The 18,017-nt window shown below is 43.6% G+C and overlaps 1 protein-coding gene across 1 annotated transcript in view; it reads right to left on the bottom strand.

Moving 5' to 3' along the window:
- Positions 1-4,160: 4,160 nt before the first annotated feature.
- The window catches only part of LOC117815101 (zinc finger protein 469), a 42,316-nt gene continuing 28,459 nt past the window's right edge, over positions 4,161-18,017 (bottom strand). Inside the window, exon 2 of the mRNA XM_034686796.1 lies at positions 4,161-17,342. Within this exon, the coding sequence (XP_034542687.1) occupies positions 5,284-17,154 (11,871 nt within the window). The 5' untranslated portion in view covers positions 17,155-17,342 and the 3' untranslated portion in view covers positions 4,161-5,283. The remainder of the gene's footprint in view (positions 17,343-18,017) is intronic.

Genomic DNA, 18,017 nt, shown 5'->3' with positions numbered 1-18,017 from the left:
CACCGGGGGCTCGGGGAGAGAATCACACTGGAAATCCAATTTTGTGCCACATCAAATGTCAGGGTAGATCCTTCAGCTTTCTCTGTGATAAGCACAGAGGCAGCAGGAGGAGAAGCTGAGGGATGGCACTGTGGAGCAGGAGGAGGAGGAGGAGTAGGGGGAAGGTTAGAGGAGAAGTAATGAGGGGTTGTTAAGGAGGGGTCGGAGTCTTGGAGGTATGAGAGGCATCCCTACTAGCCTGCAGGTCATGCTTTGTTACAAATGGTCATTTGGTATATGCGCAATATTGGAAATTATGGCTCTTATATGCATGACTGCAGTTTGGTCTATATTTAGAATCTCATGCCTGGGAGTGCAAGTTTCCTGCAAGAGAAAAGCTTTGTCTTCAGTTTTACCAACTACTTAGCAATTATTTCCAGATAAATCAGTCCCTTGTCTCTCTTACAAATAAAATGTTCCTCTAATAGCATGTAGAAGAAGAGTTGAAGGATAAGAAGAACATTTAAGCGATATTTATTGGGGTAACTTTATCTATAATAAGAGAGTTGCTTTATATTCAGCGAGCAAACTAGTTGGAAAAAGTGTGTAAAAAACATTGTCAGAATCAGCTGGATGTCATGTGGCTCTGAAGACACCTGCTGTTGGCTGCAGTGCTCCGCTCTCTGCAGGCTCCCATTTGTTTGCATAGCCCCTACAGAGCAACCCCGTTTAATTCTATAAACCCAGAACATCAAACAGGTACTTTTAGATATTGTGCACATCCTGTTCTCTCTCTCTCTGCTGCTGACTGCAGTGACAAATTGAGTAGATAAAGGCTCTGCTGGCAGCAAGGAGGCCACAACTTACTGTTCAGGAGCAATCAATTAGGAAGTCCCTTGATTTCACTTTAAGGTTTTACTCCTCACAGTAATTAATTTTCATCTGCTTATTTGTTCTGTAATTCATTGTGGTGTTATTTCCACTGCCTACGTTCCTTTGACTCCTATTCCAGGTGCCAGTCTAATGGGAGAGGTTTACTCAGACAGAAATCCCATTTGAAGATTTTGAGGTTGTAGGAAGTGTTAAATTGTCAGAGAAATGTTGGTTTTATGTCTTGATTTCAAAGATCTCTTTGTCGTCTTTATTCACACTAGGGGAATATGTTTATATTGAATTATTCATACATTCTCACTGTTGTACACGAATTATTTCAGATATCATCCCAGTGGAAATACATCCCCATCCCCCTGTGTGTGTGTGTGTGTGTGTGTGTGTGTGTGTGTGTGTGTGTGTGTGTGTGTGTGTGTGTGTGTGTGTGCATGTAGGGATGCTCAGTCATTCCCCCTCTCCCCCCTTCATGCAACTAATCTGTCCCCATCCATCCATCTATTTATCTCTCTCCGTGATGGCTGAAACCTCACATTCCCAATAGATGCGACCTGCGTGGCCCCACAGCCTGAGTGTCATTACCGCTGACCAGCAGCCCATCTCTATCTGCCCCTGATCTCCCCGACCTCCCTGAGAGGCAGCCAGCAGCCTGTTTCACAGTGAGAGGAGAGAGAAAGAAGAAGAGAGGAGGAAGGGTGGAGAAATGTGAAGGCAACATGCCGAGTTGGAAGAGGAAAAACTGAGGGAGGGGAGAAATTGGCTAAGGTGAAAAGGAGGTGGGGAAGAAAATGGAGAGAGGCAAAGCATAAATTGAAAGCGGAGGTGAGTCACTGAGAGGGGAATTGGTCAAGAAAAGGGAAGAAAAGAGGAGAAGAGGAGAGGGGGGCTGATGACTGGAGGAAAGTGGGATATCACTTGAGACAGGAAGGGGGAGACCCAGAACTGGAGGGAGAGGCAGAGAGAACAGATGCTATTTCAAGAGCGTACTCACCGATAATGTCACTCTACTTCAAAGTGCAAAGCGTTCCTGTCGTGCTCCTGCATGACAGTGCCTCTGGAGAATCTCCTCACTGATCAGATGATGAAAGAGGGGTGTGTTAGGCTCCTGCTCACACTGTGTGACATGCTCTAAACTGTGACAAAAACACACTGAGACCTTTGCTTTCATTTTGTTTTAATCAATGCGCAGCTGCTGACCTGTGGACCTGGAGGAGATTCAAAGGAGCAGTGAGACTGAGCACAACCAGAGGATCAGGTACAATCTGAGTCAATTAGCCATAATACTTATAATAAATTTCCCCCAGGAAATAAATTAGCACAATCTGTGTGGAGAATACATCAGCGAAAAGAAAAACCACGCAGGAAAAATGTAGAATAATTAAAAGGCTCGAGTCACTTTTATTTGGCTTCTCTTACAACTGCTCAGTCGGACACGTCAATCAAAGGCTTTTCATGTAAATGTCCTGATGGCTCAGACATCCCTGAAGTCATCAATCATGCAGTTTGCAGGAGCCACAGTCATACCTGAATCCTCGACTGGCCAACATTTTTGCAGAGGGATGAATTCAATCTGAGTTTGGAGAATGAATCATGCATTCTCTGTTGTGGAGTGTTATACTAGTTTTAGGTTGTTGTTCGCAGAGACACTGACAGCAATATGATGCTTTTTGGACATTATATGATCTTTACTGAAGTACATACAGATTTATTTTTTTTATCCACTTTCTATATAAATTTTATTTTTAAAAGGAAGCATGTTGTTAATCTCCGGGTTTGTTTCTAATGTATTGATACCAAACACACATTTAAAAATGGATAGTTGTGCATTTTTCCACAATGACCCTTTCATTTTGGTTTGGAGCTCTTAAATCTGTAAATGAGACTGAATTATTTTCTGTTAAAAATAATTTGACCGGGAGTGTATATCAGCGACCGATATCATGATTAATGAGCCAGTGTCACTACACTTCAATTGACCATATCCCTAACAGCTAATTAGGTAAGTTTAGCACTAAGTTTGACATTAAACAATATCTTTTGTTGAAATGATTAAAGGATTTCAGAGTAAAAGTAACCCAAACAAAAACTGTGTATCCAAAATTAATCTTTGTTGTGATTTTTATGTGTGTTATAAACTTGCCCACAAAGTCATCATGACAGCTCGTGATCTCTCTCAAGGAACTAAACGGAAATTAATGCATGTGTAATATTCTGTTCATGATTTAACTGTCAAAATAAGTTCAAAATATAACAGCTAGTGTACCATCATGAAACAATCTTTTCTGCCTGAGAAACTTTGACTCTGAGTGAAACAGAGAATGAGAGAGCGATTCAGAACCATGATTCACTATCAGTTGAGCTCAGAGTATTTTCTGTTGTCGTCAGTGAGTCCAAAAATATGGTCTGTATGGAAGCTGCCAAACCAGCTTCAGTATCCCTCTGAATTAATTAGAGAAGTTATTTGAAAAACAACACTGTGGTTCTGTTTCCTCCACACTTCCTTTGAATGCCTGCCATGGTCACTCAGCATGGTGTCAGGATCAACACATGATTGTTGCATTTTGTTAATAAAACTTTGCATTATGGAGCCTTGAAGGATCTTATAATACTGTCCTTATGTGCTTTGAGTCATGCAGTATAGCTATGACTTAAAGAAAAGTTTGGCACATTTCTAAATGTAAAATCTGTTTATAGTCAATAGATTTGAAGCATAGAGCCTGCTGATCTTTTAGTAGAATTTGTTGCCCTCTGCTTTATTCACAGTAGTGCTGTCAAATAAAATAACCTCATTTTGCTCTTTCTTCTTTCCTCAATCTCCTTTTCTCAGATTCCAATAAATTAAGTGAGGATATCCCCCCTGTGTGTGTCTACATTTATGCCACTGTGTGCTATGGCTTTTTATTCCTATGTGATGATGAAAAATGTTCACGTAGGGATAGAAGCCGTTTTACACATGGTGAGAGGGCAACATGACAGCAGCAGCAGAGATCCTCTCTACCTCCTCGACAGTTCTCATGGATACTAACACGTGGTTGGATACATTTTACTGTCTCGTGTTCAGTGTTTCCCTGTAGAAAAGCTGCATTTATGATCACTGAAGTACTGATCTGAAGAGGGGGAAAAAATGGAGTCAGACTTTGTTGTGTGTGCACCTGTTTTTGCCTCTAGGCACAAGCAGCTTCCACTGCTCCCAGTGTTTGATGCATGTGGTGACAGCTGCAGTCCACAGGGATGGAAGTTGGAACATTTGCGAGAAACTTATCATGAACAAAAGAAGAAAAAGAGAACGAAGATACCGATTCAGATCTTTATTAACCATCTCTAAACGAGGCACTTAGTGAACCACTTTACAACTTGCACGAGGCAATGCATTTCTATTTCTTCTCATTCTGACTCTCTTTGCACATTATTAAAATAAAACTTTGACATGAAGCATTACACCAAATAATCCAATAATCTACCTACACTTTTATACAATATAAGATACATACAGTATAAACAAGATAAAGCACCTTTGTTGTCCTAGTAAATACTCATCATAATTAAACAGTTGGAGTTACAGACACAGATGATTGAGTTTGTGATTTGTGTGTGGTATTATCAGTGCATGGGAAGAACTCCGAATACAGGTCTTGGGACTGTGATGTCCTTGTATGCACCTGAGTTTATACAATGGAAGCTTTCCTAATCTTCTGTCGGCCTACATATGAAATACTTGGATGGTTTACACAGTATCTTTGACAAACTACAGAGAACCAGTAAAAACAGTCGGATGAATGTACTGTAATTGCTACAGATCTCATGTTCCCTTCCGAGGACATTGGCATTCACATTACAATAAAAACACAATGTAGCACCAAGTAATGTTTATACAAGAGGCTAATATGATGTCAATGCAGTACAGTAAAGTTAAAAAATAATACAAAATGAATATGTAGGAAGCATGTACGGAAGGTGCACAGACAAAAGTCCAGGTCAGTTATGATGTCATTTGGTCCCTTAGCAGAAAGACTGAAACTAGTAAGATCATGTTATGAATGCAAAATAAACATGCATTTCTTAAAAGAGAGTATCGAACTGTCATTTCAAGTATTCTTTTTTCTTTCCTTAAGGTAAATGAAATATAATCTCTGAAATGGATAATATCCAACAAAAGAAAAAGATAAAGTAAAAGTCAAATGATTTTCCCCACTAGCATATTCATTTTTGACCCATAAATTCATATCTGCCATTCGTCCTCACATTTGTGTAATAAAAACACACGTACAAAGAAGACATAAAGTGACTACGTAAGTATTAAAAGATAGCATTTCACAGAAAAGAGCTGTGCAATCTCATTCACCATAATGAATCATTTAAAACATTTATTACTGTGAAATATACAGTCCCTTATTCACAGATCCACCTCGCCCCAGCTCAGTTTATAGATTCTGATGTGTCCTTCCTTAAAGGAATCTTAAAGCTTGTGAGTTTTTGGCCAAACAGCTGGCTTAGGAGGTGGTTCTGGGACTCTGCTGTCCGGTAGGAGTGGCTGTCCATTGACCTTACCCCCATTTTTGGCCTAGATTTATTTAAAGAATTGTTCATTGGAACTGAAGTCACTTTAGAAATAGGGGAATGCAAAGGCCGCCCCTGAGGTCCCTTCTTGGCTTTGTAGTCCCCGTTCAGAGGAGTCACAATGTCAGCTTTCTTACAGCCATCAAGCAAGCTTCTTTTAGACTGCAGGCCCAGGTTTGAAGTCTTGCACTTGGAGATGATTTTGTTACTAACAACGTCATCCCGTACTGAGGAAAGCACAGGGTAGTCATTGGGTCCATCCGACTTTCTCTGCAGGGAAGTATTTGCACACTTGCTGGGGCGAAATTTCTTCTTGGCCCTAGAATCAACACCAAAGTTCTCTTGTGTTGCTGGAGAGGAAACCCTCTGAAGACTGTGAGGGGATTTTAAGTCTTTTCTCTTCTTCTGTGTTCTCACAGATTCTTTGTCCTCATTTGAAGCATTAGGGGAACCCTTGGAGTGGAGGATGGGTGTTGATTCTGTAGCCTTTGGGCTACTTGCTGTAGTGCAGGTTTTAGTGTTGTCGTTTGTTTTGGCTGGGGCGACTTTGTCTTTGATGTGACTGCTACATTCCTGCTCAGCACCTTGAGATACAGTCAGCTGTTTGCTGTCATTATTTGAAGCTTTTGAGGTGTGATGCTCATCATTCCTCTGCGGGTCCATCACAACAGCAGCTATTTCACTCTTTGCTACGTCAGGTGATGCTGAAATGATTTGATTGTCTTGTAAGCTGACACAACTGTCTTCACTCTTTGGTGAACCTGTTTTTTCTGTCTCAGCTGCGTCACCTTCATTAGAGCCTTCCTTTTCTTCAACCATCTCCTCCTCTGCACAACAAGTCTCTTTTGACACTGGCCATGAAGCTGTCTCTGCTCTAATGCAGACTGACTCATCCTCCTCTTTCACATCACATGGTTCAGCAATTGATTTTCCATTACCCTCTTTATCATGAATAGGTGAGGTGCTTGGGTCAATTTCCTCTTTCTTTGGTGAAGTAGACTCTGAAGAGCCATGGTGAATACATTTCTCCAGCTCTACTAGCAGCTCAGAGTAGTCCTCAGCGATGTCCTCGGTCTTCACGTTTGGACTGTTTGTGTCACTGTGGTACTCACTGGGGATGGTCTGTGTGGAGTCATCAGCTGTGGACACAGAGGGTTTTGAAGACTGCGATTCAGAGTTTTGACTCGAGTGAAGTGAGCTGACGCTGGCGATGCCGCTGTCTGAGCTATTTTCCTGCAGACTGTCTGAGTTAATTCTCCTCTTCTTGCTGGCTGGCGAATCACATTCATCTTCTTTGGACGCAGATGCTTTGACAGGCCTGAGAACACCTCGGAATTTGAATATTTTGTTCCCACCTGACAGGTGCTTTTCCATGTGGCGATCAAACTGTTCCTTCTTAGAGAAGGTATAGTTACAGGTGCTGCAGATGAAGGATTTTTTGATCACATGCATGACATCAGCACAGAGCTCACAGGTGTAGAGGGTGGTGTGCTTTGAATCGAGCTCATCCATCTCCTCGTGTGCTCTCTTTAGGTGATTTTTCAGCTCCTGGGCCTCCTGATAAAAGATAGGGCATTTGTGACACAGGAAAATCTTTTCCAAATTGTGAACCACTAAATGTCTCTGGAGTTTAAATGGTTTGGGGAATTGCTTCCCACAGTGGTGGCAGTCTCTTGAGGGGTCTTTGCAGTTGGGATGCATTTCAACACTTTTAGGTGCCTCTGTTTTGTGAAGGACCTCGAGTGGGGTTAATGTGCTTTGCTTCCCACCTGTTCCACTGCTACTTTTAGTTTTGTGAACTTTTGGCTCAGTCCCCTCAGAGGCTTTTCCCTCTCCCACAGTGCCGTCAGCTTTTTCCTGTTCTTTAGTGGCTTTGCTGGACTCTCTGTTGGCTTTGCTGGGTCGGTGCTGCATGATTGAGGTGATGAAATTCTTCACAGCTGTCTCCTGCATGAAGCAGCCTGAAATGCCTAACATGGAGCCTTGAGTCTGACCCCTGCGGGCAAACTGAGTGGCATGCTCACGTAAATGTTCATTGTACATCCACACATCTGATATCTCCTTCAAGCACATTCCGCAGGTCCAGATCCCTGTCTTGTTCTTGGCATGTTTCTCCCTCAGATGGTCTCTCAGTTGTTCCCTGGAGCTGAACTTCCGCTGGACACACATGTAGCAGGTTGGAGGTGGAGAGGGGTTGTGAGAGAGTTTGTGGAAGTTGAGCTCGCCAAGAGTGAGGAACCAAGTGAAGCACACCTTGCACTTATACTGCTTATCTTTCACTTTTATTCTTCCATCTTGCCGTTTCTTGCCTCGCCGCTCAGTTTCTCTGTTGGATTTCTCTTCATCTCTGTTTTCCATCTCAACACTTGCACTAGGTGGAGCCACTGCTATGTCTTTATTGGGGTCAAAGAACTGGATTTCAGGAAGCTGAAATGTTGTGTTGATGTTCTGGATGTCGATGCTGTTGAAAGTTTGGACGTTCTCCGTGATGCATGGCTCTGTAGTGTAGGGGGTAGAGGGCAGGGAGGGGGGGCAGGCTGCAGCTGGCACTTCTGGATTACAGGTGCTAGAAATGGAAGCCACTGCTGAACCTGCATCAAAGCTGCTGAAGTCATTGGAGCCACTCCACTCAATGGATGATTTATCAATGGTGCTCTCAAGAGGATTCAAGAAACTGTCCCCGAACTCTTTAGTGTTCTCATTCTGCTTATCACTTTCTTGAACATCAGATAATGGCTTGTCATCAGTATCCACTGTGTTGTTATGACACATATTCAACATGTTGTCACCATCAGTGGGTGTTTCCTCATATTCGCAGCTCTTAGTCTGATTGTCAGTGAATAATGACTTGGTTTGGTTTCCCATGATTTGATCTTTATCTTGCATGAAAGTTTCTGAAAGAGGATAGCTCTGAGTCACATTTGAATCAGGCGATAGCTTCTGCTTTTTACTTTTTTTGCTGTACACCCTCGGGCACTTCTTCCTTTTTGCCTCCTCATCCCTTGGGAACAGCTGTGAGAAAGTGGTGTCATCGTCAAGCAGGGCCTTCAGATCAGGGCTCAAGCTTGGAGGACTGAGAGGAGAGGAATTCAAACAGGAGAGAGGATGTGCCTCGTCTGAAGGGCCACTGTTATTCTCACATTTTATCTCGACTGTCACTTTGCTAAGAATCTCTTGGGCTAGGCTCTCTTCTGATCTTGTCTGTTCACACATGTCTTCCACAGTGTGTGGAGTTGTTCTGGACTCATCACATTCTCTGATTACATCCTTGTCTACAGATAGAGCACTTTCCACTGCTTTATCTGTGCTCACGTCCCCATTTGCCATCTCTGTTATGCTTGCAGATTTTTGTTCATGTGTATCAGTGACTTGATTCAGCGTCACAGTTTCATTACGTACATTTAGTTCTTCTGTTGGAGATTGAGGCTTTTTGTCCAAGCTACAGTTTAAAGCAACATGGTGAGGAAATGTCTCTGTTCCAGTCGCAGCCCTGTCATTGATTTCCACCTGTTCTTCAGGAGATTTGTGTGGCGCTTGTAGTACACTGCTTTTGAATTCTGGAGTTATAGCTTGAAGTATGTCTGTTTTTAATATATTCAAAAGCTCATCAGAGAAAGGGGTCAGCTTTATGTTTGCTTCGCTATTTTTGTTCCTCCTAGCCTTGTTGTTCTTTTTAGCTTTGGTCGGCAGCTGAGGGTTTTGATGGCCCGTTTCATCCATTGCCACTGCACTTGTCTCAGATGTCGTTTCCTCCAGGACTGACTCAGTCTCTGCTGCTTTAGATATGGAAGTGCTTGTTGTCTCAGGCAGCCCATCTATTTTTGTTGGGAAGCAGGTCTGTGAATCATCTTTATGTCCTTTCTCTGTGGTTTGTGATGCTTCACAAATAAGCATAGTCCCTTGGCGGCTTGATGTAGTGCTCAGTGGGCCAATGTGTTTTTCAGTTCTGACCAAATGTTTCATTGCCTTATGTCTCTTTAACCCTGGCACAGTCCTGAAACACATGAGGCAGATTTCACACAACACTTTTCCCTGTTGAGAGATATTCTGTGTCTTCTTGTGTGTTGTTTCTTTGGTTACTTGGTGAGTTGTTGAACACTGGCCAGTCTCTATTATTGGTGGGTCTGGTGCAGGAAGCATTTGTTCATTTTCACAGCTGAGGAGTGGCCGAGGAGTGGGCGGACCATCTGAAATATCTGTCCTGATAAGTGAACTGTCCTCAGTAGAAGCAATTACAGAATCCAAAGTCTCTGCCTCCATCTTTTTCAGCATGTCAGCATCAGTATGCAAATGCCCTGGAGGTGCAACTGGAGAACCAGCTGAGGAGTCTTTGATTTTAATTTCAGGTGTGAGGCCCAATGAGAAACGTGTGTATTTCAGACTCTGCTGGAGGACCAGTGGTTCATCTAATAAAGTCAGTTTAGCTGCAGGATCTGAGTCCAGTGATACAGCTGTATCTGTGTCTGCTTTGCTTTTGTTCAAAATCAGTGCAGGGTCAACACTCAGGTCACATGGTTCACAGTCACCTCTGGGACTCAGCTTGATGTTTGGGTTCTCTTCAAGTTTACTGGCTGGAGAAATTGGTATGTAGTTGTATTGATTCAACGGTAGAGGTTCTTCTGTGATGCTGCTGTAGTTGAGAGGACTGAGCTTGAAATCATAAATCAGGTTGCTTTTTTCAAGTTCATCTGATACACTTGGTGATTCTGCTGATCTAGTTGCAGGCAGTGGGGAGAGAATGGGAGTTTCAGAGCTTGGGATTTTACTCTCTATGATTCCCATATCCAGGGCAGGTGGGCTTATCAAAGAATACTCCAACTCTGTTGTTGAGTTAAGTTGTTTATCACTGTTTAGACAATCTTCAACACCTTTTTTGTGGATTGGGGAGTTCAGATTTTTATCTGAGTCTTCTTGGTTGATGGACATGTTATTGAAATTGCTTTGTTTTGGACACAAATCCTCCTCTATGAACCAGTTCTGCATGGGTTTTGGATGGGAGGTTGATAAAAGAGGACTGGCTGATGGTGACGTATGCACAAAAAGACAGTTGCTGTCCTCCACCTCGTCTCTGCATGGTGAGTTTTGGTGACTTGCCATGAAATCAATGGGGAGATGCTCTTTGATGTCCTGAACATTCAACAGCTCTTCTTGTTTCTGGATGGTCTCAAAGGGAAGAGCAGTTTTGAGTGAATCCTTCAGTGGAGTAAATTTGCATGAATCGTTGTCAATAATGTCATCAGTCTGTGAAAGAGATGGCTGATTACTGTGTCCCTCTGTAGATTGTGCATCTTGGAAAGGTAAGCAGTGACTGGTGGTCTCTGGGTTGGTTTCCACCAATATTGGACTGCAAGGCTTGTCAGAATCGACTATCTCCACTGACATGTGAGTTGTTGGACTTGAGCTGTAGGTCTCAGCAGGGCTGCAGCTTTTGGAAGGAGATAGTTCCATCAAATGTTCTTTTTCTGCTGTTTTAACAGTAATTTCCCTGATTACGCTGTCTGAACACTCAACTTTCAATTCACCAGCATTTGTTGAGTCGCCCTCTGCATCATTAGTGGGTTGTTCTTCAAGTGACGGTTTGATCTCATTTTGCATGTCCTCGCCACTATCTAAGCTGATGCCAGGAAGAGCTGGTGATAAAGGATGACTCAGAGTTTGACCAGTGATTCCTTTCACTGCCTCTGCTACCTCATAGGCATCTGCGGTTGACTGTTCTGGACTGTCACTTCTGTTTTTGAATAAGTGTTTTGCGTTGTCAGATGCATTAGTGTTCCCACCAGATCCCTCGGCCACATGTGGGCCAAGCGTCACTACACTTAAGCAGTGAGCAGACTCAATTATATTACTAGTTTCAACGATATCCCCCCCTGATGTGACTTTAGTCTCTTCTTCGCTTTTATTGTTTTCTGAGTGCTCCCCTGGCTGCAATGAAATTGGCTGGTTTCCATCAACAGTGGGGTCAGTGCTGTTGGAGAGAGATGACTGTGACTCATTCAGAATGAATTTAATATCATCCTTCCGCTCATTGATATTTGGAGGTGATAATGTATTCTCCTTCCCAGTAATTGCTTCCTTTTCGCTGCCCTCTTCTCTCTCAACTGCATCAGTTTCCTGACATTCAATTTCTTGATGTTGTTGACTTGTGAGAGAGGTGACATTCAGCTCCCTGTGTTCTGATATAATGGGTTCTTTTTTGAATATAGAGTCTGAAATCACCTCCAGGCTTTTCATGAGGTTTTCTGTATATCTCTTCTGTTCTAAGATTTCTTCCTTTGTTTCTCCATGAGTCTTTTTTTCAGCCTTTTGCTCCTCTGATTTCTGGTCACACTGGAGCTGTCGTTGAACAATTTGTGAAGCTGTAGTGATCATATTTGATGCATCATGTCCTTTTTCAGTGAAATGTTCAAGTGCCCCTGGTTCATTGTGAATTGAATTGTGGGGACTGTTGTGTCCGCCTATTAGCTCAAACTGGAATGGGCTGGCCCATGGTTCAGTAAAAGGCTCTGAGGGCAAACTGGTCACTGGCACATCTATAGTCTGCACAGGGCACCTCATCTCCAGAGCACTGCTATTACTCCCTGACTCATCGTCAAGACGTAAAGGTGAAAATTTGCTCATCTGCAGCTGCTTGGGGACATCCTGTGCTAGCAGTTGTGGGCTTTCCAGCTTGGTTGTCTGCAGCTGGTTTTCAAGCTCATTCACTATTCTTTTTATCTCAAGCTCATCCTCAGAGGCACAGCTGTTGAGATTTGCACCATAGTCAATTATTTTTTCTGGAAGAGACAAAGGAACATCATTGTAATCCGGTTTCTTTTCATTTGATTTCTCAGAGTTGCTTTTGTACTGAGATATCTCATCTGGTAGCACAGGGCTCACTATAAGGTTCCAATCTCTTTGTTCCAGAAAAGGAGAGAAGGATGAAACAAACTCTTCCTTTTTATCTGCACTCTCCATTGAATGAAAACCCTCTTTCTGAATGGGCATATCTGAATAAAGGCCACTGTCAAATCCTGCGAGGTCCCCAAACATTGATGATGTGTCAAAAGAAAGGGGGGACTTCATCAGCCCCTGTTCCTGATCCAGGGGGTAGGGCATTAGGTGGAGTGTGTCTTTTTGTATCAACTGGCCTTGGCCTTCAGTTGGAGATAGACAAACCTCATCCATCAAAGACGTGCAAAGAGTTGTAGGCTTGTGCGTGTCTCGCTTGTTGACTGAGGTTATTACCTCTTTCACGTCACATACACTGTCACTATGTTTTCCAAACATGCTACTAGATAGCTCTGACTGTATGGCGTGGGTTGCCTCTCCTCTTTTGCCCTTTGTGTTTCTGTCAGTGTTGAATTCACTTTCTTTGTTGATCATTGGAGTGTTTGAATCCAACTGTAGTGACTTTTGATCTGAGCTGCGACACTCAGTAGCTTCCTCTTTGGGGCTCAGACTGTGTGTTTTCTGAGTGGTGTCTCTGTCTGAACTGACTCTTGTGCCCGTTTCTTTTCTGTTCAACTCCAGCTTCTCACTGGATTTTGTTTTGCTGCTTTTTTCAAGGTTTTTGAAACTCTCTTTTCCTTTTTGTGAGGTTGCTACTTGATCAGCACCTTCTGGAGTTAAAGGATACCTCCTTGTATCATCTGTGCTGTCTTTGCTATCACAAAGACCTGCTTTGTCAGTATGATACTTCTTGACAAATTTAGTGAATGTCAGTGCAAGTGTGCTGGACTCTTTGGATAACTTCTGTGGGGAGGACCTTTCAATGGTTTTTTGCTCTGGAGACTCTTTCTTTTTGATATCTGTCTTCTTCTCACAGTCAGAGTCAGTGCGGTCAGTGCTTTTGGGGCTGTTGATACAATCACTTGAAACACTCACAGATGTGCTGAGTTCACTGCTTGTGGATGACCTGCTGCCCCTCCTCCTGAGTCTCGGGTGAGAACTGTGTTTCTCAGGCGAGAGAGAAACCTCCTCACTCTTTTTCACTTCAAAACACTCTTTGGACTCATGTCTCCATGCTGCCTGGTCCCTTTCACTCCGTGCTCGCCATTTGCACTCTTTGGTGTATGTGTATTTACATCGACTGCTTTGATTCAGTCGCCCTTGGCTTGCTATCTTTACGGGCTCACATTCATCATCTGTGTCAGAGACATAGTCATATTCTCCAAATGCAGGGTTCTGCACAGTGGGAGTCAGCCTCTCCATCACTAAGGAAAACTGGAGGTTTTTGGTACCTTTAACATGAAGTTTGTGCAGCTTATTTTTCTGCTGAACTATTTTGTGAATAAGCTCTTTGCTCCAGGTCCCCCCTCCAGTGCTTTTCCTCTTGCTCTCTTTCACTGCAGTTCTTGAGGATGGAGATGTGGAGGGCTGTGAGGGTGTTGACCCTCGAAGTGCAGAGCTTTCCTGAATGCTTTTAACACCACAACGCTCAGAAAACTTGCTGGATAAGAGAAACCTCTGTGTACTTGTGCTCTCTTCCTCACCCTTGCACAGTTTTCTTGCCTCTTTCACTTTGCTGTCTTGTTCCCTCGTCTTCTCCCTTGAGGCAGTTCTTGAATTTTTATGAGAGACTTCCTTTTTGATGTTGATTTTCTCGTCTTTTTCTAAATTCAGAGTTATTTTCTCAAGTTTGCTTTCTGTGTAGTGTTTATCCGTCTCAAGGCTCTCAGCATCAGAGTCAGAGAAATACTTTCCCTGTGTGAACGACCTGGCATCATTTGCTGTTTGTTTATTTTTGCTCTCATAGACCAGGGATTCCTTGGTTTTCAGGCACTGTTTGTTTGATGTTGCTTTCACAGTGGTGAGGTCATCATCAGCAAATGCATCGATAAAGCTGCTATCAATCTCTGCATTGTCTGACTGGTATCCCAGTCCGTTCAAGGCTTCTGTGATTAGGCTGTCCAATTTGGCATCCTCCATTTCCAGCTCAGGGAGGGGGACTGGCAGGTTACCAGGACCAGGAAACAGATTGAGCTTCATCGGATCGTCCTTACTATCTCCTTTTGTTTCACTCTCAGATATCAGTTCACCGTTTTTATTGAGGCCCAATAAAGACAGATGGAGGTCAGATGGGCACCTTGGGATTGCAACATTTGACACAGGTGACACTGCTTTTGTTGATTCCACATGAAACTTCCTGCTGTCCTCCATCTTTGACATGTCTTTCAGGTCATTTTGTGCAAATGCATGGTGAGCGCAGTATTGCTTATGGCCTAGAAACGAAGCCAGGTTGTTGAAGTTCTGATCACACTGCTTGCAAGTTAGAAGCACATCTAACTGGTCAAGATTTGCTGTTGCTAATGAGGTCGCTAACAGCTGATGTGCAGAGTATGGTGGTGGAGGCTGGTGATGCTCTACTCCAAAACTGTCCATGTAACCTTTGTTTCCATCCATAGGAGTCTTTGGATGTGTGCTGTTTTGCAGGTAGCTCATCATGTTGTCTTTGGATCTGTCCGGTGCATAAGGGAGGTTTCGTGGAGGATCCGAATGAAATTGGTGAGGGTTAGAGCTCATGTGATCTGAGGATAACTGTGTCTTCGTTTGGGACTGATGATAAAACGAGTGAGGGGTCCCTGACTTTGACATTTGACTGTCCTCTGAACTGATGTTAACAGGACTGGTGGATGCTGGGGAGAGGGAAGAGCAGGTACTACTTGATGCAGGGTTGTGAACTGGTGAGGGCAAAGGGGATTCATATGGTGACACCATCATAAGTCCCATGGGTGGGACCTGTAATGGAGGATAATTGTAGTTTCTTGAGGGTGCTGCTGGATGAGATTGGTTTAGTCCAAAGTACACCGCCTTTTTGGACTCGCATACCTGTGCGTGGCTCATCTCTACATTGAATGTTGAGACAGTGTTGCTGCTGTGTTTTACAGTCTCCTGTCTTTTGTTAGAAAACCTGTCACCAGTTCTGCTGTTGAGGAATGGGCTTGTGCTTTTCAGGGAGCTATGTTTGTGTGATTTACTATCATCCTGCCAGTCTGAAGGGGAAACCATGTAAGACAATTTTTGGCTGCTTATTTGTCTCGATTCAATTCTGTTTTGGTTTGCCATGGCAGCATTCGGCCGTATCTGCTGCCAGGGCATTCTGTTGTTTTTTGAGGGGTTTTGCCTTTGGTCAAGTTGTTGGTTCTGAAACTGAAACTTGTCATTCATATCATTATACTGCAGTGTGATTTGATCAGCTGTTGAATACGTCTTATTAGGCCCTTCCCAGGAGTGCTGTAACCTATTCAGAACCTTATTATTGATGTTTTTGTCAAAGGGAATTGAGCCTGTATGAATGTTACTCACTTGAGGGTTGTTAAATGATTTGCTAGAAAAGTGCAATTGGGCGGGGGGACCTTGGGAAATATTTCTTGCATGGTGCACACTGCCTTGGATGAGTGTTCTTTGGCTGGCAGCTGTGTCTTTAGAGTGACAGTTCCTCTTACTCCCAGAGGTAATGGCTGCATCCCTGCTGTCTGCCTGTCCAATAGCCTCTGTGCTCTCAGGTAGGGCAGTCTTCCCTTGCTCTGACTGCTGTGAGCTCGAGCCAGAGCTGTCACTGCTGGCTGAATCCTCACTTAGATTCCTGGGACACTGTATGGAGGATGCTACCCCTTGAATAAACTGAGATTGTTGGGGTTGGGGATAAGAGTTTCTATCCTCTGGCTGCTGTTCATTAATGAACTGAGAGCTGTTCTGGGCAATGCTTTGCCCATCTCCAGGGGGAAAGGGAAAAGAGTTATGGCCCACATGAACAGAACCAAGGGAGGAGTCAGTATAGTCTTGAGATTGGGGGTTCGGTTCACATGGAAAAGAGTCAGAGGTTGATTCTTCCAGAAAATTATATCCATATTGGAACGGACCAGGCACAAAGGCATTTGCCTTATTAGCTTCTGTAAGGGCAGTGGATTTTTGGGATGATACCCCATAGTTAGCACCATTAAAAGTCCTTTCGGGAGACTGCCATGTAGTAGAGCCACCCAGCTGAAAGTCAGCCAGAATCAGCTGACTGCTGGGCTGTGCACCGTTGTTCTCCATTGATACAGGCTGCTGCTGCTGTGACAGGGGTGGATGTGGGTGGGATGACATTCCACTTGAGGAACCCAGTGCCTGTGAGGTATAACTTGGGGAGGTAAGGTTAGAGGGGGATTCTTGGAAGCACCGGCTATAGTTGAGCTCTTCTTGTTGTAGTTCCGCCTCCCTCTCTGGTATACTGGGAACGTGGAATCTGTAGCTGCCCGAGACTGGGCCACGACTGGTCTCCAATTTCTTGGGTGGCAGAACCTTCTGTTGTGGGTAGGCAATACCAATGTTGGGGTTGGAGCGTGGATTTGTAATGCTCAGTCTGTACAGCTGCTGGGGGTTGCCACGCTCTGTTTTTCCGGACCTCTTTCCTTTCTCTCGGTTGCGGCCCTTTCCACTCGGAGACTGGGGGCTGCCTTTACCACTTGGCCAAGTCCTGTCAGAGGAAAACTTTGATTGGTTCTGAAGTGACCTGAAGTCAATCTTTCCTGCCTGCTGTGGCCGTATGACAGCTTCACGTTGCTGAGGACAGTCCCTCTGCTTCTCTACTTTTTCAACTTTGGCCTCACAGCTTCTGGCTCTGGCCTCAGTGCCTGTGCTTGCAAAGTGCTCTGTAGACTCCTTTGTGGTTTTGTCACTCTGCTGTTCCAGCGCCGTCCCCACATCCTGCAGTTTGGACTCAGTGTCCAGCTCTTTGACAGCATGCAATTGCTGAGTCTCTCCTGCCATGATGCACAATGCGTGCTGTGAAGGCCTTGTCCTCAGAAGTGCTATCTGGGAGACAGGGGCTTCTTCGTCTGGGAGGATGAATCAGTAAATGTCCAGTGGCAGGAACTGCAGGGACAGGGCTGCTCGCTGCAGGCTCATCTCTTCACTCTCATTGTGAGCTTCTGATCTGTCACCAGAACAAAACACACCTGTCAGGGACAGAGAAAAGACAGGATCAGATGATGAAATTTTGTAGGTTTTTTTTTTTTTTTTTTAATCTCTGTGTTTAAATCGTGATTTTTCAAATAATATCTGTAAATGATGTTCATTCATGCCAGTGAATCATAATACAACTCTATAAATCATTAAAAACCATACACACAAAAAAATAAATAATAATGTACTTCTTCATCTCAGTAGTATACAGAAACATTAATCATGTGGTTCACGCATAAGTGCTGAAAGTAAAGTTATTTAAAGGTATGTTTAAAGGATACATTTTAAAATCAGTGTTTCTCGATTCTGCCAGCAGAGAGCGCTAGTGCAGCACTCACAGTGGTGCTGTCATTGTACAAAGAACCCCTGTAATGAATAAGGAGTTCAAAAATACTGCCAAACTCACACTCACAAAGTCTTGAAAATACTTCTGACACTTAGATTTGCATTCCTCACAACAATAAAAGTCTCTTCAAACAATTAAATAAAGTTTAATCGGCATGTTGGATTCTCGCTGAAAAACAAATAGCAGAGGACTTGATGGCTAAACAAGTATCACAGTCAAATCCTGGACATGAACAGTCCCCCAGGACACCAGTCTGGTGAGGCTCATAACAGTACTAAGAATGAATAAAATATAGTTCATGGATCCAAAAAGCACTGCCAGT

This window comes from Notolabrus celidotus, chromosome 6 (assembly GCF_009762535.1).
Source record: "Notolabrus celidotus isolate fNotCel1 chromosome 6, fNotCel1.pri, whole genome shotgun sequence".
In the NCBI taxonomy this organism is placed as follows: Eukaryota; Metazoa; Chordata; class Actinopteri; order Labriformes; family Labridae; genus Notolabrus; species Notolabrus celidotus.
This window is presented reverse-complemented; position numbering and strand designations above follow the sequence as displayed.